This window comes from Chelonia mydas, chromosome 3 (assembly GCF_015237465.2).
Source record: "Chelonia mydas isolate rCheMyd1 chromosome 3, rCheMyd1.pri.v2, whole genome shotgun sequence".
Classification (NCBI taxonomy): domain Eukaryota; kingdom Metazoa; phylum Chordata; order Testudines; family Cheloniidae; genus Chelonia; species Chelonia mydas.
In genome coordinates this window covers 143,285,044-143,305,871 of record NC_057851.1, presented here as the reverse complement: position 1 = coordinate 143,305,871, position 20,828 = coordinate 143,285,044, and the positions used below count along the sequence as shown (strand labels likewise).

The 20,828-nt window shown below is 46.9% G+C and overlaps 1 protein-coding gene across 2 annotated transcripts in view; it reads left to right on the top strand.

Moving 5' to 3' along the window:
* MRPS18A (mitochondrial ribosomal protein S18A) overlaps positions 1-20,757 on the top strand; it is a 30,184-nt gene extending 9,427 nt beyond the window's left edge. The window contains exons 4-6 of one of the 2 annotated variants that reach the window (XM_037895491.2): positions 6,935-7,058; positions 9,672-9,738; positions 20,025-20,757. In XM_037895491.2, coding sequence (XP_037751419.1) covers positions 6,935-7,058; positions 9,672-9,738; positions 20,025-20,169 — 336 coding nt within the window. In that variant the 3' untranslated portion in view covers positions 20,170-20,757. Of the gene's footprint in view, positions 1-6,934; positions 7,059-9,671; positions 9,739-19,240 lie in introns of both variants that reach the window. The other variant, XM_037895492.2, reaches the window with a different exon arrangement.
* The last annotated feature ends 71 nt before the right edge of the window (positions 20,758-20,828 follow it).

Sequence of the window (20,828 nt, the reverse complement as noted above, 5' to 3'; positions counted from 1 at the left end):
GGAAATTCTTAGAGACATTGACTTATACACACACCAGCATGCCAGGATCACATGCAACCCTCCAGGGTCTTGAATTTGCTAATGGAGCAGTTGGTTTGTTAGCTGATATTTTTGAGAAGGCATAAAAAACTGGGGAGGTACCAAAGGATTTGAAAATAATGAATGAGTTACTAAACATCCGAGAAATGGAAGTATGGTCCTGGCAATTGCTCTTTGGGAAGTCTAACCTCTATTCCTAGTTATATAACAGACAAAGGGGGAGAACCACACTGAGCGCTCACCAGATAATGGAACTTAGAATAGAATAGAATATCAGGGTTGGAAGGGACCTCAGGAGGTCATCTAGTCCAACCCCCTGCTCAAAGCAGGAGCAACAAGTAGTGTTGAGGGGTTATGAAGAATCATGCCAAACGAAAACTTATTCCGAGCAGGTGACACAGTAAGTGGGAGATTTAAACTTCAATAAAATATTTGATCGTGTCTAGTGAAATATTGTAGAAATTAAATTGGCTAGGATGGGAGCATTATCAATGGATTGAACACACAATGAGCAGAGTGCAATAAGAAATGATTGTGAGAAGTGTCCAGTGGCTGGTCTGGTCTTTGTAATTATCTAGAAGAATCAGGAAATAGTATCATCTGCAAATTTATCATTCTAAATTGCGGGGAGTTGCAAACACCAAGGATAGAAAAATACTATCCATAATGGGGATCAGATTTTTTCATAAGAATATAAGAGCGGCCATACTGGGTCCATTTAGCCCAGTGTCCCGTCTTCCAACAGTGGCCAATGCCAGGTGCCCCAGAGGGAATGAACAGAACAGGTAATCTTCAAGTAATCCATCCCCTGTCACCCATTCCCAGCTTCTGGCAAATAGAGGCTAGGGACACCATCCTGGCTAATAGCCACTCATGGACCTATCCTCCATGAACTTATCTAGTTCATAGTGCTGCCCACACTTTAATGCAAAGATTGTCTTGAAGGAACTCTTCTCCAGTTCATTATTGCAGAATATATAACTACAGCAATTGCTTACACAGAAAAATAACATTAGGAAAGAATGTAATGTGGTTTTAGTTTTTTAATGTGACTCTGAGCAACTGGAAACAAGGAGCCAGCACCAACTAGCTTTCATCAGATCACCAGCAAGTGTTTCATGGACCGAAGTTTAAGAGCCTTGAGAAATTAAAAATCAGTAGACTTCTAATGTCCTCAGCACTGTAGTCTGTGGGTATTGGAAAGAGAGCCAGGAAATAACAAACAGAGGAGGAGTACTAGTGGCACCTTGGAGACTAACCAATTTATTTGAGCATAAGCTTTCATGAGCTACAGCTCACTTCATCGGATGCATTCAGTGGAAAATAACAAAGATTCAGCCTATCAAATGCAGCAATAAAATGGGGTTTTAGAGTTTAAGAGCAGAAGGGACCACTAGGATTATCTCGTTTCATCTCCTGTATAGCACAGGCTACCAGTACCCCCAGCACCCACACTCTAACCCAAGTCTGGATAGGTAGTAATCCAAAACACTTCGATCACTAAGGGAGGGGGACAAACGTATTGTCAACAAGGGGTAGAACAAGGAGCAGTGAGGCCTCATTAAGCAGAGGGAAATTTAAGATGAATATTAGGAATCACTTTCTAGTGCTCTCTGTGGTGGGAGGTTCTGCCACTGGTGGGAATAAAAGGGCTTCTTGGAAGCACAGAGGTAGTTGTAGGTAAGTCCGTTGTGCTGTTTGTGGCTTTAGAGCCTGAGAGTAGAGTTCTAGTATCAGAGTTGACTGTAGGTCCCATCACTGGATGAAAGGTATGATCCTCTTTTAAGATTTTGGCCGTAATTCAGCTCGGCTGGTCAGTGTGCTTGTAGTTGAGCTATTCAGTTTGCCCCATACTAGCATTCAGTTTGGCCCTTAGATGCTGATCTTCTGGAAGGAGGTGAAAACTAAACACCAGGGGAGCTCACCTTGTTTTAAGAAGCGTGGCTGGAATCTCAGGAGCCATCGTGTGAAAGTTTGCATTCGTGGTCTCAGGAAGCAGGCTGGGAAATGTAGGCCATCATGGCAGTCATTTTGGCCTTTGAACTTAGATTATATAACCAGTTCTCTTGCTGCAAATCAAAGGAGAGGCTGGAGAAAGAGATAAAGGGGATGGTGTGGATTGGTAAATCAGAGCAGTAGCGGATCATGACAAATCCACAGCTGGAGGTGTGCCTTACTCCAGTGGGACTGATTGGAGTTGTGAAGAGTAACTTGAGTTCTATTGTAAATAGTCTCTTTTTTCAGTTTGTCTCTTATATGTCTAGACTTTGTATCAGTCATGGTTTTTCAAATTTTGAAGTGTTTGGGTGGAATAAATGTTTTTTTCGCCCCCAGAAAAATCTCAGTTATGCTTCCTAGCCAAAGCAGTAGTGAGTGCTTGAGAAATAAAGAATTTGAAATTTTTAACAGTGAGGGTAATTAACCATTGGAATGATTTACCAAGGGTTCTGGTGGATTTTCAATCACTGGGAATTTTGAAATCAATACTGAATGTTTTTTCTAAAAGAGAGATTCTAGTTCAAACAAGAATTATTTCAGGGAAGTCTTGTGGCCTCTGTTACTTGAAGTCTTTAAATCATGATTTGAGGACTTCAGTAACTCAGCCAGAGGTTAGGAGTCTGTTACGGGAGTGGGTGGGTGAGATTCTGTGGCCAGCAGTGTGCAGGAGGTCAGACTAGATGATCATGATGGTCCCTTCTGGCCTTACAGTTTAGGGATATATGAAATACCACTCAGCTGTAAAGCAAAGGAAAGCATGTGAGCCCCATTGCTGGGGGCACACACGATTGGACTGGATAAAGCACTATAATACAGGGGAGTCTTCCATTAGTCCCTGGGGGGAATGGAAGAGATGACCTCAGGACTACTACTTCTCTAACAACTCTGATAGTGGAGCCCGAGGCAGTGGTACAATGAGTGATTTTAGTTTTGGTGTCAGATAAACAGATTCTTAATGAATCCGAAAATGGCATTGCGGGCAGTGGCAGGTCAAGCTTCCATCTGGCCTCCTTACCAGTGTTCCTCAACGCTGCCCCGGAGGGGGACAGCCTCCATTGATCATTCATTCCTTGGATTCTACTGAGGTTCCCTGCAATTGGGCCAGTTAGTGCCAATTATGATAGTGGTTTATGTGATGGGTAGAGCCCTGCAAATTCGCGGATATTCGCAGACCAATTTTGCAGATCGGATGTGGATACAGATTTTGTTTGTAAAGCCCTGCAAATCTGCAGATATCCCCTTTATATCCATGAACCATTTTTGTGGATCAGATGCAGATACAAATTTTGTGTTCGCACAGGGCTCTAGTGATGCGGACACTTCTCCACTAGGAAATTGACTGACACCCTAGTTCACTTCACCTAGGTCACCTAATAGCCATTAGAGATGAAAACCAATTTCAGTTACTATCAACCTTAGGCTAGATTAGAACCTGCAACCTAGAAGTCTCAGCCCCCAAATATACCTGATATATAACGCCTGGAGAATGGTGTAAAGCTCCCAGGAATAATAGAAGAAAGAAAACTGATTCTTATGTATCTCAAAGTAACAACTGGCAGATATGTCTGGTACAGACCCATACTTGTTTTGTTGTACAAACAGAACTGTTCTCAGAGTGAATTAAGATTTTCATGAAATGTGCATAACTAGCAATCAGTCTTAGTTCTCAAGGGTGTTGCAGTTATTTGGTCTGTGCTGCATTTCAGCAGGCCACCCAATGAAGGGAATGCGCTGTTCAAACTTGGTTTTATATTTTTTATCTAGTTTATCCACCCTTTGTAGGGAAAAGTAAATTCGTATTTCCTTTTTCCCCTTCTCTGCTTTGAATACCATTAGTCTGAGCAGGCAGTAAATGTCATTGTACTTTGGCAGCACACAGGGGAGACCGAACTGCAGCCTTTGCCTATTAGCCCCAGATTAATTCCGTCCAAATTGTTTTCATCAGATGCTACAGATTACAGGGGTGGGAATCTGGGTCCAACCTCTCCTGAGAGCTGTCCAGTGATTAAAGCAAATCTGTGGTTACAGTCTTGGCTGCCCACTAGCACAGAAAGTTAATTTCATGGAACATGACGGCAACATGTAACCTTGCCAGACTTCTTTTCTTCTTTAACCCCCTTACGTTTTTGTTCAGCTTTCCTCCCCATCCTCCCAAAACTGGCTGTCTCTGTCCGACCTCTTCTTAGGGGTGAGGAGCGTCTGGGTAAGAATTCTGGGAGAGGCACCTAGCACGTTACACTTAGGACCCTTCTCAAGTCGTCGGAAGATTCTCACCAGTGTGCAGCACTTCAAGCCAAATGACCTTGAGCATAATTTGTAAGGCAGAAAGGGTGGGACGTAGATTTCAGTAAAGAAATAACCGTCACAAGAGAGAAGCTGATTGGTGCTGACAGCATTGGGCAGAGATAACACTGGGGCATGGGCTCTCCTGTTTGGCAGCACAATAGATAAAGAGCATCCATCTCCCCCTCCCCTTTTTTCTTTCTTTGCATGGAAATGTTTGATATCAGCCCGGTGACCCCCACAGGGCGTGGTGGTAATGTGAGAAGGCCCTTGGACCAAACGCACCCTACCTGAACCCTTCTTCTCCCTTTGGGAAGTGAGCTCTTTCAGTATTGGGTGGGGGAGCCAAGGTATTGGCAACGTGGAGAACTGGATAGCTGAAAGAGCTGGGGAAAGGGATGTGGAGTCTCATTCTGGGTCAGTCGATCAAATCCAGCTCACATCAGCAGTGACCAAAAATCATTGCCCTTTGACTGTTTGGCAGATCTCAGTCCAATTTCCACCAATCCAGCTGACAGTTATTAGCCCTCTTGTAGTGGCCTCAGTGCCAAGGCCAGAGATTGGCTGGGACATGGACACTGAGCTTTCCTTTTGTCCTTAGGTGGTCTCTCCGGATGTTGTCCCTGTTGTCCGGATAAATCATCGCTCCACAGTTATTGGTCAGGCCCCTTGTATCAGCATTAAGTTGCCTAAATGTTTAATTTTAAAAGGGACTGAATCTGAAAAAAAGGGTTAGAATGGAGCCAGAGAACAGGAATTGTAGATGAGGAGGAGTCAGTGGCAGGCACCTTGAATAGTCTGGCACAAGTGCCCTTATGTAGTAAAGAAAGTGCGACTGAAAAAAGCTCTAGACTCAGTTTCTGTTGATGTCAACAGAGCTTGTGAGAGGGTCTAGCATGAGCAATAGCTCCCAGAACACAGTGCTACAGTCCATTTATTTCAGAATCAAGTCTCTCCAATACCGTAGTGATGGGTGTGGGATATAAACCTTGGTAGCTGGATATCCTGGCTTTTGCATTGGCTCAGCCAATAGCAGAGGTCTAGTTTGCCTGCACCAGCAGGTATGGGGGTGTGTATTGTGCTTGTCCATCTGGCTCTGATTTCTCTCAGGCTGGGCATGGGGAATGCCTACTGACAGGTCTTTTCCAGGCTGCGAGCCGCATGCACACATGCCTTCCATCCAAAATATGGAAATATTTACAGCAGCAACAGAGAAATAAACTCCCAACTAGCATGGTGAGTCTGGCAGTGGGAAACTTCCAGCAGATTGGGAAAAACAAGCCAAGCATTTCCAGTGGACTCTTGGGATAACATGATATCAGCATGTGAAAGAGGTGTGTCTGCATTGGTCTGAGCGGTGTGCTGGAATTTGTTGTGCTGCGTGTGGAAATGGAAAACATATCTGAATGCTGGGCTGTGCTCTTTGCACAGCTAATGGACCCCAGTGCAGCAGCTGCCGCTGCTGTGTCTAAAGGTCCATCATCGCAGTTATGTGGTGTTACCAGATCCGGAAGATACACCACTTAAATTGTGTTTTATAAATAATGCTTTGCACTTCTGTAGCTTTTAATCTGAAAGGTCAACAGCAGTGAAGTCTACACAGATCTCTGAACTCTGGCTGAACACACAACCTGCTCTCAGTGCTCTCTGGTAACAAGACTTCCTTTCCTTGACATTGCTCTAACAGTCCCTCCTAATGTGCACGCAGCCAAAGGGCTGAAGGTTTGTTCTATTAGGACTTCCCCAGTTACAGTACAGTTCTCTTATGAGGCGCTTACTGCTGACAAAATCTACTAGATTTTGGACTAATCCCCCTTTGGGCACCCCAAAGGGACATGACAGAAGCTTCACCTTGGGAAATTGGATAAAGAATTGAGGAATAGACAGTAGAAGACAATCCTGCACTCAGTTTATAGGGGAAAACCCAGATGTGGCCTAATGTGTGAGCGCTGTGTACGCAGATACTGATGAGCTAAAAATCAGCTCTCCACTCAGTCAAAAACATTGTGTAAAATTGTATCTTCCTGCGTGTTTTGTAAAACTGTATCTTTGTATATCTAGATGTTCGACAGATTATATTAGGTACGTAGTCTGAAAACGGCAGCGAATGGTGAGATGGCAAAAATGGCAGATGACACAATGATTTACATTAATTAATCTATAAAAGGCTGTGAACTTTAGAGGACCTAACAAAGCTAAGCCAATAGGCTACACTAGTAGTTCTCAAACTTTTGTACTGGTGATCTCTTTCACGTAGCAAGCCTCTGAGTGCGACCCCCCCCCTTATAAATTAAAAACACATTTTTATATATTTAACACCATTATAAATGCTGGAGGTGAGGCGCAGGGTTTGGGGTGGAGGCTGACAGTTCGCGACCCCCCCATGTAATAACTTTGCGACCTCCTGAGGGGTCCCAACCCCCAGTTTGAGAACCTCTGGGCTACACAATGGCAGGTGAAATTCATTGCTGACAAAATGCCAGGTAATATACACTGGAAGGAATAATTTTGAAGTTCTCATACGTTGCACTGGGGCAGTGTCAGCACCTAAGAATTGTAGCTGTTGGTACAGCTCTGGCACTGATCATTCTACCTTCTTTCCTTGCTTCCTTAGGATGTCTTATTGCTGAGTCAGTTCATCCGTTCTGATGGAGGGATGCTGCCCCGTAGGATCACAGGTCTTTGTCTGGAGGAGCATAAGAAGGTTGCAGTGTGCATACAAATGGCTCACCGAGCAGGTAATGAGTCCTCTCTGGGAACAAGCCCCTGACCCCTTTATTTAGTAGTAACCACTTTGGGGAGGGAACACACCTTCCTCCCTCCGCACCACCGCAGCCACCAGAATAACAGCTGCCAGTGAGCTCTTATTGTTTTGGGATCCCTTACTACCAAGTGCCCAAAGCCCTTCGGTAAAACCTGGCCATCATTCTACCAACCTCCAAAAGGGTGATGAAACGCTACCCAGTGGCCCTAAAGAATTCTGAGTCTTCTTCGTTCCACCTAAACTATGAGTCATTAGTAGTCACGGCAGTATAAGAAAAATCCAAGTTAGTGAAAGGAACTCCTGACGACAAAGAGCCCAAAACATTGGATCTGTTCAGGCAAAAAGCCTGTTGTTGGCTTCACTGCAACTACATATGGCAAATTACCAGGCATAATTTGCCAAAAACAATTTCCTGACTTGGAAGAGAGTGATCCATTTTTGCCCAAATTGCTTCAAGACACTAAGAAGGAGCTGAAGGAAATTATACAGGAAGGCCAGACAGTTGCCAGGAGAGCTCTGCAGGTGGTGGCCACACAGACTTTGGACATAGCCACAAGTTGATGGCTACATTTGTGATCAGGAGACTAACCTCATGGCTATCATCCTGGAGGGTACCAAGATAGGTGTAGGATACCATTCAAGATCTCCCATTCGAGGAAATGGAGCTCTTCAGTTCGAGGACTAGGCACTACCTCCCTAAAGGAATCAGGCCACCCTGGGTTTCCAGAGGATTTACACACCATTCACCAGTGGGAATTCCTACAAATAACCCCAACAAAGGCAGTGGGCTCACCTTTACTCCCAGAGCAGACAACCGGACTTCCAACAATAGAAATGTTCACAGTACCAGAGAAGGTGCCCTTCATCTACCTCCTCCAGCATCCACTCCTCCTCCTCAGTCCAATAGCAAATTTGATGGGAATGTCATAGGCCATATCAGAATCGATCAGGTGCTGGCAACTACTTTCAGGAGCCAGCTTGCCCCACTTTGTTGGTCTTGGTCTGATATCACCTTGGACAAATGGGTGCTGGGAACCATGTCCGTGGTTATCCCACTCACTTCCCCATCCCTCTTCAGGGACCTATCTCATGAGAGCCTATTACAGAAAGAAGAGGTGTTGGTTTATCTAGGCACCATAGAAGAAGTTCCATGGGAGTACAGGGGTAGAGGCTTCTACTTGCAGTGCATCTTTATCACAAAGAGGGAAGGGACAGCTGATCTTTGTCCTAGACCTGAAGAGACTGAACAAATACATATGTTATCTCAGATTCAGGATGGTAACGCTTGCCGCCATCACTGGCTGCTGTACCTTTCCCACTGAATATCAAGGCTCACTCCACCAGAGCTTAAATGACTTGTTTTGCCTGCTTCAGACATGTGCCAATGTCAGAGATCTCATGTAGAGTAATCCACTTGACCTTTGTCAAGCGCTGTGCCTTGGACTTAGCGGTTAGGTCAGATGCCTAGTTCAGGAGAGCAGCACTAGAATCATTGTTGCAGCTGGAACTCTATGGAGGCAGTGTTGCCTAATGGATACAGTAATGAACTAGGATTCGGGAAGCCGGGGTTCTATTCCCACTGGCATACTGGGTGACCTTGGGCAAGTTGTCACCTCTCTCTGCTTCAGTTCCCCCTTCTGTAAAATGGGGAAAAACCCTTTTGTAAAGCACTGTGAAATCTACTGATGAAATGCCATAAGTATATATATTTTATTTCGACCATCCATAGGAGATACTTCTTGCCTGCAGTGGGCTCCACATTGACACGCTCTCGAAAAGAGAGTGGTTATTTACCCTACAGTAATAGTGGTTCTTTGAGATGATGTAGCCAGCGTGGGTCCCACAACTGCCCCTCCAAGCCTGCTCTTAGGAGTTCTCAGCTACTGTGGGTTTTGAATTGCAGGGGAGCTGACCATTTAGTCAGTGGGCTCCAATAAGTAACTATTCTTTCATGTCTCAGTGATCTTTGAGATGGAACAAAGCAATAATTTGTGCATAGCAGCACACACAAGTGTTCAGGATAGGAAGTGAATGTAATGTTTGGCATATAGCCCCATTCATCTGAGGATTTCAAATTAATTTACAGAGGTGGGAAAGTGACTTGCCCAAGGTCACACAGCAAGGTGTCAGTCAGGAATGGATCCCAGGTCCCCTGAGTGGTTCCTTGCTCTAGCCATTATGCCTGCTTTCCCATGCTATATCCAAATTAAAATGCAGAGAGAATTCAAAGAGGCAGATTGTAATCCTTGTGCTGGAATTTGGCTAGATGTCAGTGCCCTTTCTTTGATAAACAGCACCATGGGCTCTTTAGTGACCACAAGTGGTCAAGTCTTCAGTTATATGTTTCATCTCAAATACAGCACCTCCAACAGTACTGCACCCCTGCCTGTGTTAGGGCATTGGTTCAATACTGACTCAACGGGAAGAATACCTCTTCCATTTTAGCCCCTTGGGCTCTCTCCAGAAATCTCCTATCCAAATATGGTCTGCTTATCTTATGAGTTGTAATGGGATCTCAGAGTGGTATAACTGTAGCTATTAGCAAGGGAACAATGCAAAATCTCACATCTTTCCTTTTCCATCTCAGGTTTGCTGCCAAACCACAGGCCACTGCTTCCTGAAGGGCATGTTTCCAAGAAACCCAAGCTCAACAGGTAAATAGTCTTCTCTTGCCTTTAAGGGGACTGGAGGTGGGAGGGCGGGCATTTCTGCCTCCAAACAAGCCTAAGACAGTGAAATCAGCCTGGATTCAGGACCTGTAATGAGTGAGGTTCTGTCACTATGCTCTGACCTGCCAATACTTCATGGCACTCCACAACTAACCATACCCTGATCCAAGCCATCCACACAGAGTTTAGAAACTGCTGGACACATCAGATACGTTCTCCTTCCCTCAAATCCATTGGCTTCCCCATAATTGGCAATAATACAGGGAAGATACTGCGGTGAGGACTGCTGGTACAAATCCCTGAGCTAGATAGGATGCAGAGAAGCCCACGGTGGGCAATAACAGTGGGCGGAGGAGCGCAGGCAGAAGGAGCTTGTTACAGGCATGCTGCACTCTTTGCCCTTTCCGTGTTTTCCTCTTTTGACTGTAGTTTGTCATTCACCCTCAGCTTGCCCGTCCTGTGTAACAAGCTCTCTTCTCTTCCTCCTTCTCCCCTCGCCCAGCCCCCTGGCCTTTGATGGGAGAACTGAAAACCCCCTGTCACCTCTTGTGCCTCGCTCACTGTTGGGAGGTACTAATCCCCTGTTTATGACCTCACACTCTGTTTCCATGGAGATGTCAGAGCGGTTTATGAACCTTCATTAGAGAGTTGTGGGGTTACCAAAGGCCATGGGCCTGTTGCTGGGAGAGCTTAGACTCCAAATCTCAGGGTGGCTTGAGACTCCTGGGGTTTTGGCCTGGCTTTATAGCTGAGACTTGGTGAGCAGCTCTTTGGGGTTTGCCAGGCCACTGGGGGTGTGCCTATACTGCAGTTAAAAACCCCCAGCTGGCCCATGACAGCTGACTCGGGCTAAGGGGCTGTTTCATTGTGGTGTAGACATTCAGGCTTGGGCTGGAGCCTGGGCGCTAAGACCCTGCGAGGTGGGAGGGTCCCAGAGCTCAGGCTGCAGCCCAAGCCCATATGTCTGTACCACAATTAAACAGCCGAGCCCCACGAGCCTGAGTCAGCTGGCACGGGCCAGCTGCGGGTGTCTAATTGCAGTGTAGACATACCCACGCTGTGTTGTCAGCAGGGATCATATTGTGTGCATTCAGGGTCTCCACAGTGGGAGACTGTATAGGATACGGCCCCAGGCTCCTCAGATATTGGGCTCTGAAATAATACCTCACATTTCCATATCTTAAACCCCTTTATCCAGCACATCTGGGGTGGAGTGCAGCGATTGTTTATCACACACAGCAACTCTGCCCAGCTGGTTAGGACAGGAAATGGAGAATCCTAGAACTCATTGCAGGGACCAAGGCTCCAGGGCTAGCACCCTGACTTCTGCTAATTATGCTGTGGGCTCTTCAGTTGGGTACCTCCATATACATCTGGCAGCACAGCATCCCTGAGAACCAAGCTTGGGACTTGGTATCTGAGTGTTCTCTACTGGATCACTATCGCTTCACTCTGCAGTACCCTTGTTTCCTCTCAGTGGGAGGAGAAAGGTATCGGAGCTGGGGCTGTGATTGAGTGAGAGAAGATAGGGAACAGAGCTGGGCCACAGCAGGCTGGGATTTGAGAGGGAGCTGGCAGTTTGTGAAGGAGGCAGGATTGGGGTTGAGAGATCAAGTTGGGGATTGGGGAAGATGGGGATGAAGCTGAGGGAGGCAGGCCAGGAGCTGGGGGACTGCAATGAGGGCATTTCAGGAATGCTGCTTAGATATTGTCTCCTCTAACTGCTGGAGGTAAAAGGCTCTGCATTTTTGGAGCCTTGCCATGTCTCGGCTGCTGCAGCACTGTGAGAGCTTTGGCCCCATGCCTACTCCCACCTGTGCCTCCCACATTGCTCTGTGGAACAGCAGCCAGCACTGCACAGGGCAAAAAACTTTAACCACTTCCTTCCTCCTGCCCAAATCACCACCTCCCTTTCCCTTCATGGTACACAGCAGTGTTAAAAGATGGGCTTGTGGTTAAGATGCTGTACTGGGACTTGGGAGACCAGGGTTCAGTTCCAGGCTCAACCATGGGCTCCCCTGCATGACTTTGGACAACTCATTTGATTTCTCTGCCTTGATTTCCCCACATCTGTGAAGTTCCTTAAATATCCACAAGTATGTAGGTGGTGCTCAGATCCTGCGGCTATGGGGGACCTAAGATCCTGTCCATAGTGAGTTAGGTGGCCGGGACCTTTGAGCAAACTCACACACCTCCATTCAGTGTAGTGAGAGTTGAGGAGTTTTTACCTGTTTCCCCACAAAGCCTTTATGGTGTAACATTAGGACCCCTCAGGTCATCTGACTTGTCACTTTGCTGCCTTTGAGCCTATTGGATTTCAAAGTGCCAACTTGGGGAGGGGTCAGTTGTGCTTTGAGAGGGGCCTGAGACTGGGTGGAGGGGGTCTCTGCAGTGAGAGGCAGAGCAGAAGGGTCTGGCCTCTCTCAGCAGACACTGTCTCACACAGCTAAATGGTGTATTTACCAGTTCCCCAAGAGCAGTAGCCTCCACTCCCATCTTCCCCTGTGGGGACTGCTGTGTTGAGTGCTCTGGTCCTTATAGCACAGCCTCTTGGCTTCTCCAGGTGCCTCCCTACTTGAATGAGATCCTGTAGTTTCCTTTGGCATTGCTGCTATAGCCTTGGAGACATCCATGGGGATTCGCTGAGGGGTGTTCTTGCAAAAAGTTTCTACAGAGACCCTGACAGGAGCTGCAGTGACACCAGGCAACTTTTCTGTCCCGTTATTAAAGCCCTGCAGTTCCTCTTCCAAGGAGAGGGAAACAAGTGAATGAGTTCCAGGAATCTTAAAACCAGCCTATGTAGCCACTGAACTCAACCAGCTCTTCCTGTAGTGCTGGCTGTCTCTCCCTGCCCACCCCTCCCAGTGAGACTGCTGTGTGAATGGTGTTAAAAACAACATTCTCCCTGCCTGTCACTGCTGCAGCATATTGACTGTGCTATTGAAATGCTTTCAGCTGGGCGTGGCTGGCCTCTTAGCACTACATGGGACGGCCAGGAAGGCAGAGCACCTTGCATTACTCTGCAATGACCTCTCTCTCTGGCTAGAGGGGGATCACTTGCTGAGCTCTGTAGAGTCTTTCTGGCCTTTAGCTGAAGGAAGATGGCAGGTGGATGGGACCTGGAAGACATGAGGAAGTAAAGCCAAGAGGAAGGGAGGTGAGGAGTGATGCGATGCCTAACTCCTGGGGGGTACCAGGGCTGCAGACTTTTGGAGAAGAACAGCTTGCTCAGATGCCTAGCTATGTCAAGCTCTCCCTGATTCTCATCCCATTCAGCCACCTCTTGTCTGTCTGGCTCTTTGCCCTAGACAAAAAAGCTGGGAAGAGACTATCTAGCTCTGGACATGGCCACCAGAGAGCTCCATAAGAGGGTGTCAGGGAAGATGACCTGGGCTCATGTGTGAGGAGGGGGAAAGTTATCTTGAGCTGGATGTGAAGGTGTTTGGTGCTTTGAACCTCTTCTCAAACAGCCAGTGTAGGTCATCTGGACGCTTAGACTGAATAAGTGCTCTCATTGGCTGCTGGACTGACAGGCTCAGGACTGCTGCCTGAGATGAGAAGGTTGGTGTTAGATTCCCATCCACCTTCCCTAGGGTCAGAAGAGATTCACTATTCGTAGTAGACCTACCTCTGGCAGGTCATTAAGTCAAAAACAAGGCAACCTTGCTGATCAGCATAACAATGGTTTCATTCCATCCCCATGGACTTTCTGCTCCTCAAGTAGGAGTCACAGCCCAACATCTTTGCTAAAGGTTGGACTGAGGCTCTAAATCCTATTTCCAAGAGTTGGACTTGAGCTTCAATGTGTTGACTGGCAGGAATCAGGCAAATGGCTTCATTTGAGGGAAGCAGAGGAGGTTTAATGCATGGCTTCTTCCAGAGTCCCATCAGTGCTGCTCAGAGCAGCATCAGCTGGAGGGACCAATGTAAGACTCCCTTGTTTCTCCCTCCCTCCCCTGAAGTGAGCTACTACATCGAGGCCCTGGCCAAGTGGCTCCATGGAGCTTCTCAAAGGGCTGTTCATTAAAGGACTTTCCCATGAAAAGCCAGCTGCACAAACAGTCCCAACAGATAGTCTTTGTTCCTGAGGCATCTGCAGCTCCTTCTTTCCTTACCTGCTGAGATGGCGTGGAAGACCAGCTCTTGGGATGGGTTGTAGAGTTCCTGAGGCAATGAGCAAAGGACAGTTTATTGGGTACTTGTCAGACTCTGGCTTCTCACAAACTAACTTTGGGGACTGCACAGCAGCAGCCCCTGAACTTTTCCTCTGCTACACTTAAGGTCATCTCACAAAGGATGTTCTGTCTCCCAATGTGCTGTGCCCAAATTCCACTCGTCCTGTCAATTTAAGTGACCCTGTTTCATAGCGCAGGGTTTGCCTTCTGATCTTATCTGGGTGATCACTCTGACTGTGCTTGCCGAGTGCCACTGTAAGAAATTCAGTCAAGCAAGATGACCTCTGTTGTAGGGCAGTGGGAGTTGCTGCCCAACCACTGGCCTCTTGGCCCAGTGAGTCTAACTTGTGTGTTGAGCACCCAGCGACCCCAGTCTGCCTTGTCCCCTTTGTCCCTCCATAAAATGTTTCACAAGTATGCTCCCTGCACATACATGGTGCCGTGTCTCTCCTATCTGTTGTTCTTCAGGGAAACAAAAGCCCTGTTTCCTCTTGACTGTGAAGTGGTCCCATAGTGTTACCTGATGTGTGAACCTCTCCTCACTGCTCCCTTCCCTGAAGAGTGATAAGAGTCCCTCCCTGATCTGAGCTCTTTTTTCCATCAGGTCACTTGCAGCATCCCCGTTTCCCACTCAAGGTGCTCCCAGTAATGTGGTTGGCACTAACTGTTGCCATTCTTGCTGCCCTCATTTTGTGTGTGGCAGGGCAAGCACTGAGGATTGGATCATTGGGAAATGGTAAGAACATAAGAATGGCCATACTGGGTCAGACCAAAGGTCCATCCAGCCCAGTATCCTGTCTGCCGACCTTGGCCAATGCCAGGTGCCCCAGAGGGAGTGAACCTAACCGGTAATGATCAAGTGATCTCTCTCCTGCCATCCATCTCCACTCTTTGACAAACAGAGGCTAGGGACACCATTCCTTATCCGCACACCCTGGTTTGTTTTCAGTTACACACGCTACCCTGCATAAGAAGGAGTCTGCATTCAGGATTGGAAGAGCCCTCTGTGCTTTAACACTAAGGAGGCATTTGAGAAGTGACAGTAGTAGAAGCAGGTCTAGTGCAAGAGTGTGATACACCTACTGAGGCTGTGATAGCTTGTGGTTAGCAGCTGAGCCAGAGAGAGGAGATCCGGGTCTAAGCAGCACTCTTGGCTGAATGTGGTCTCCTCCCTGTTAGCAGGATACTGCCCAGGTGAGAGACCTCTCACTGTATTTCTCATATCCCCTTTGCTTCCTGTTTGCTACTGTTCTTGACAGTAGTAGCTTGTTAGTGCCATCTGTTAGCTGTTTTACCAGCTGAGGGCCCATTGTAGCAATACTGTTGTTGGGTATCCACGTTTTGGTGGCCAGAGTGTAACAGGATGTGTTAGCTGTTGTGCCCCTCCTCAATGCGCATTGGAGAGATGCCTCTGCCCATGGTATCATGTTTGTAGAAAAGCCTTCGACTCCACCTCTTGGCAATGCAGAATTGTTCCCTACAGGGCACTTTCTAGTGTTTTGCCCAGTTTAGGGCTTCTGCCGCCTCCTTGAGATGATTCCACAGGCTACGGAGATGATCCCTCACTGTCAGGGATTGCTCCCTGATCTTCAGCCTGCATTTTTCTTTTCTTAATTTCATCACATTACACCTAGTTATGCCTCTGTTATGCTTTCACCGGGTATGTGCTGAGCAGTTACATGCCACAGCAACACAATCTTTTCAACGGCCAGCTTGAGAGAGTGGGATTTTGTGAGGCTTTTCCAGTACCATGTGCAAGTTCAGTCTGCATTCAAAAATTCCAGAGCCATGTGTGTGCAGGCCACACACACCAGAACAATCTGGGAAGCTGTCATGAGCAGCTGCAGACCAAACCGCCCTCCTTGCTTTCAAGATCAGAAACCGCACTAATTTGGCAGCTTCCTTTCTAGTATCTAAGTTGTTAGAGGCCAAGTGTGGGAGATCGCTGTTCTGAGCTCAATGGCCATCCCAGAGGCAGAGTCTGGAGTCACTTTTATGTGGATGCTGCACGGGCTGCTCATTTGGTCGGGACCAAAATATTGGTTAAAGCAAAACTCCATGAAATTATCCCTTCCATAAACTATTACGGGGATTACAGTTGTGAATGTAGGTCGTAGCTTCTCAGAGCCTGCTCTCTGCCAGTGGGAGATGCTGTGGAATTATGGGGTAGAAACGCTGGATTTGGAGAGCTCACAACTACTCCATTTCCACCTTCCTGCCAGAAGGAGGCATTATAAGGCTTGAAGTCAGAGTATTGGGTGCAGATAGCTCCCAGTTTATTCTTCCCTAGTCTTAGCCCTTCTTTGTCTCTTGGAGAAAGGAGAAGTTACCCTGGGTTAGGTAAGAAGGAGATTACTTAGTAGCAACTGGCTGCTAAACTCCTAGAAGGAAGTTTTCGCTGGGATTAGTGTGTCTCCTGCTGACACCGCTTTCCACTTGCTGGGAGCTGTTATCAGCACTTAACTTATGTGGCATGTGGCTTCTCACCTGCATTGAAAGCCTGTAGCCCTGTTTCCTATTAATTCAAAAACAAAGAACCAGAGCAGCCTCAGGTGAGTGGAAGCTAAGAGGCGTCCTGGGAAGGGGGCGTGGCAAGGAGGAGACAACCCTGCCAGCACTTTGATAGAGGGTTTCCTGCATAGGCTCAAGCCCTCTGCTCTTAATCCAAACAAGAGCCAGATTGAAAAAGTTCAGTCAGGGTTCAGAAGTTCAGCCTTGAGCTGCACCAGGATGGCTCCTGCTTGAGCTGCACGCAGGTCCACAGCTGCCCCATGTGCAAGTCATTTCCCTTACCCTAGCACACTCCTTAGTGTTAGCAGCAGTGTCTGGATAACATAACTTGTAGGCTCTTCCCTCTCACAAAGTGAACCCTGGAACCTGACTTCCACACGCCATAGAAATTTGGGATGGCCCAGGGTACTCCAAAGACCACAGGTGACCAACTGCAGCTGTTTTTGTACTTCTCATTCTTGCCACTACCCAGCAGGGTTGAAAATAGCTTTGCATGCTGCTCACTCCCACCATACATTGTTACATAGTGGTGATTATGACGTGGGGCTAGCCGCATGCACCTCTCCCAAACCTCTTTCCCCAGGACGGGTAGCCATGGCCCCCTTTGGCACCCGTGTGGCTAAAAGTTTGTGAATACTCTTAGAATGCAGAATGCTTTGTCCATCCATACTCCAAGGCACGTCAGGCTCTAAGCTCTGCCCTGGCAGCACTGACGTGCTTAAGAAAATGCGACCATGTGAAGTGTAGGAGAAAGCAAAGACCCCTCTACAATGGACCCTAGTGCTTGGATACAATGGTAATGGGAAATAAGGAAACTTGAGTGGAATGGGATGCACAAATTATTAAACGAAGCAGTGTGCTTGGAAACCAGAATTAGCCTGAAAACTCCAGGTGCTGGACAGGTTCCATGGCCTTCCTCTCTGTGTTCCTTCCAGATAGAAAATGAGTGCATTCTAGCATCAAACAGTGGGAAGAAGGGGTTAGGCAGAGAGTAGGAAAGGTGCTTTGCAGCAGAGTGGCAGGTCTTGGGCCTCAGGGCGATGCTTGCTTTTTGCCATTGCAGGATCATCAAAGTAAAAGGCAGCAAGCAAAATAGGTCAAAATTGAGTTTTGGACAAAGTAAGCATTAGAAACAGTAAAAGCAAACTATGCTCCAGGAAGGGAGAGCGTCCAAATGTCTGTTTCAACTAAAAATGAAAAGCCCCAGCCTGCTGTCCCCAAAGGAAGCCAAAGGGCTGGAGCAGAGGGCTGGATTAGACCTGCTCAAAGGAGAAATAACAAAAGCTCTAAAAACAGGCCATTACTAAATTCTTTTTCCTATGCCGATTTGGGGTGTGCGCGTCCAGCGCCCACATGGAAACAGACAGGGATTTCTTAAAGCCACTGGCTGTCTAAACGTGCACACAGCATTGATGTATATCTCCGACATTCACTGTGCTTCCCTCTTCTAGTGAGATCATTTGTTATCACGGGAGCTCTTTCCCGTAAGTGGATGGTCATGTGACCAAAACTGCACTTGGCACATTGTGATGCATTGAAACAATTTTGGATTTTCCTCCTCTTTCCCTGTAGTTAAGTTCCTCTCCATCGGAGCTCACTGTAGGTGGATGGCTGCAGTTCAGATGAAATGTAAAAATAAGGACCCTGTCCCCTTGTGCTCAGTAAAGATCCCATAGAACTTCTCCCAAAAGAAATAGATTAACCCCCCCAGTTTCTGGCCAAATTCCAAATTGGTCATTGCTTTTGATCTCTCTAAATCCTGCCTGCATTTTCAGTTGAATATGGGAGTCTCCTTCATTTCCTGTCCTAAAGACTCCATTAATGCACCAGTATAAGGGTACAGCTACACTACCCACCGGATTAGCGGGTAGTGATCGATCTATCAGGGATCAATAAATCGATCCCCGATCGCTCTGCCGTCGACTGCTGTACTTCACTGCGGTGAGGAAGCGGAGGCGGAGTTGACGGGGGAGCAGCGGCAGTCAACCCTGCGCCATGAGGACACGAGGTAATTCGACCTAAGATACGTCGACTTCAGCTACGCTATTCTCGTAGCTGAAGTTGTGTATCTTAGGTCGATTTACCCCTTCCCCCCCCCAAGTGTAGATCAGGCCTAAGATTAACCATAGAAAGGGACTAATACAATGTATGCAAATGAGAACAAGTGAGTTGATTCTATGATGTGCAACTCTGCCTCCCATTCTCACCCCCTTCCTGTTGTCTCCTCTGGACATGTTCATGTCTGCTCTAGTTGTAAGCTCCTGGACGAAAAGCCTAAATCTCTTTATTTGTCTGTAAAGCAGCTGAGAGGCAACTTTGTTTCAGTAGCAGAGATCTTTAGACACAATTTGTTTGTAAAGTTCTTCGGGATCCTTGAGGAAGAAAAGTGCTGGCAAAATGTGTGCTGTTTTCATATAGTCCATAACCACCCAGCACTGTGAGATTTATTTTACAGTTCCCAAGCATGTAGTAAATGCCTTGCTATACATATAAATTGCACATGGCCTCTGCCCAAAGCACTTAACCTTTAAATTCACACATGATGCAAATAAGAGGTAACAAAACCTTTTGTTTGTTTGTTTTTGTTTGTTTGTTTTGCGGGGGTGGGAGGAACAGATTGGGGGTCGTACTAAGATCACATGATTACTCAGCAGAGATGGGCAAACAACATTGTTGGGCAAAAAGCTTACCAGACTGTTACAAATTTTCATTTGTCCAAGTATGGTTTACATCAGAGTTTTGCTTCAGATCTTGCCTGACAAAACTTATTTCTTCAAGGACTTCTATTCCCTCCCTACCAGTAGCAAAAGATTTGAAGGGCAAGAAAACTCCAGGCTTCCCAGACATGGAATTAGATCCCTGCTAGCTGACACTGGGCATGAAATTCCATCTTGTGTTCAAGGCCAGATGTAAAGTTCAATGGTAAAAATCCAGTGTAGTCCGTTAAATCACTAGGAGTTGCTCTTGTGATATATTTGCAGTTGTAATTCCACTCCCAGCGCTTTTTGCATTGCAAGTTCTGGTTTCCTGCACCAGCATGTTGGAACACAGTTATACAAGCACATCACAACTAACGTGTGTGTGTGTAATTAATTGGCCAGAATCCCAGGAGAAATAGCTGCCTACCTAATGAAAATAGACTAACATCTTCGGAGACTTTCAACTGAGTTGGGCCTGCCTTATTCAGGCTGGCTGTGGAGCTGGTATCTTCCCAATAAGATGGCACGGGGGGGGTGAATTTAGAGTTGGCTTTTGATACAGTAAGGAACTGGATGCTCAAACTTAGCCAAACAGGATCAGATGGATAACTTGCCAGGAGCCTGCACCTAATTTACACAGAATGGAGCTCATGGCAGTTGCCATTGTCTTCCATACAGAGGTACAACCTATGAGTCCCAGGATGCAGTGTTCCCTTTCAGTGATCCTTCTTGATCCAGTGGGGAGCTTTGCTTACTGTGTCCTCTGGAGTTCATAGTCCTTGCCTCTGAAATAAAAAAGTGGCAGTGGCCACCCATGCTTTAGCCAAAGCCTTTTCTCAGTTATCAGTCTCAAATTTGAGATGCTTTTCTGCTTCTGTTTTTACAGGTATCTTACCCGCTGGTCAGTCAGATCTGCTAAGCCCATCTGGAAGAGGGGTCCTAAGTGGTGCAGAGTCCCCTTCCGTGTTGGACACCCCTTGCTAATGGATAACATCAACTATGGGCAGAAGCCTGTTTATTTAAATCACTGAGGCACAGCGGAACTTGCACAGCCAATGGATCACAGCTCTTCAGGCCACTCTGCCCTTGTTCTGAGTTTCTCAGCCCCAGCGACACCCTGATTCCAAGCATCTCTCTTTTTAGCATTCTGCATTGTCTCCAGCGAGCAAGCAACCATCTGCTCCTCTGGGGGCATGCAGGATTCGTCATCATTGCCTTCCTGTGCAGGTAGAACAAGGGCTGACATTTGATTATCATTTAAAAGCAGGAAAGGATCGGATCATTGCTTCGTGACCACCCAAGAGGGTTTTTGCAGCAGGAAGCTTTAGAAGGAGAATACCTCTCAGATCTGATCTGTCACTGGCCCAAGCCCTACAACCTTTGAAGAAAAGTTCTCTGCTCCCTACTACCACATCAGGAGTGATGGAAATTGTGTTAATCAGTGCTGAAGTGGAATATTTGTGTAGTGTGTAATGACTTTAGTCTGAGGCAGAAAACACATGACAGTGGCAGACAGGCATTTGGCATGACGATTGTGTCTCACTGTGTGCCTGTTAGCATTATTTACTGGCTCGCTGTAACTCCTGTTCCTGACAAATACAAAACACATTGACATCCTTGGTCTTTCTTCTCCTTCCATGTAAACTTGCTGAGAGCCACTCTGTTCCAGGCAGCAGCTGCAACCTTGACA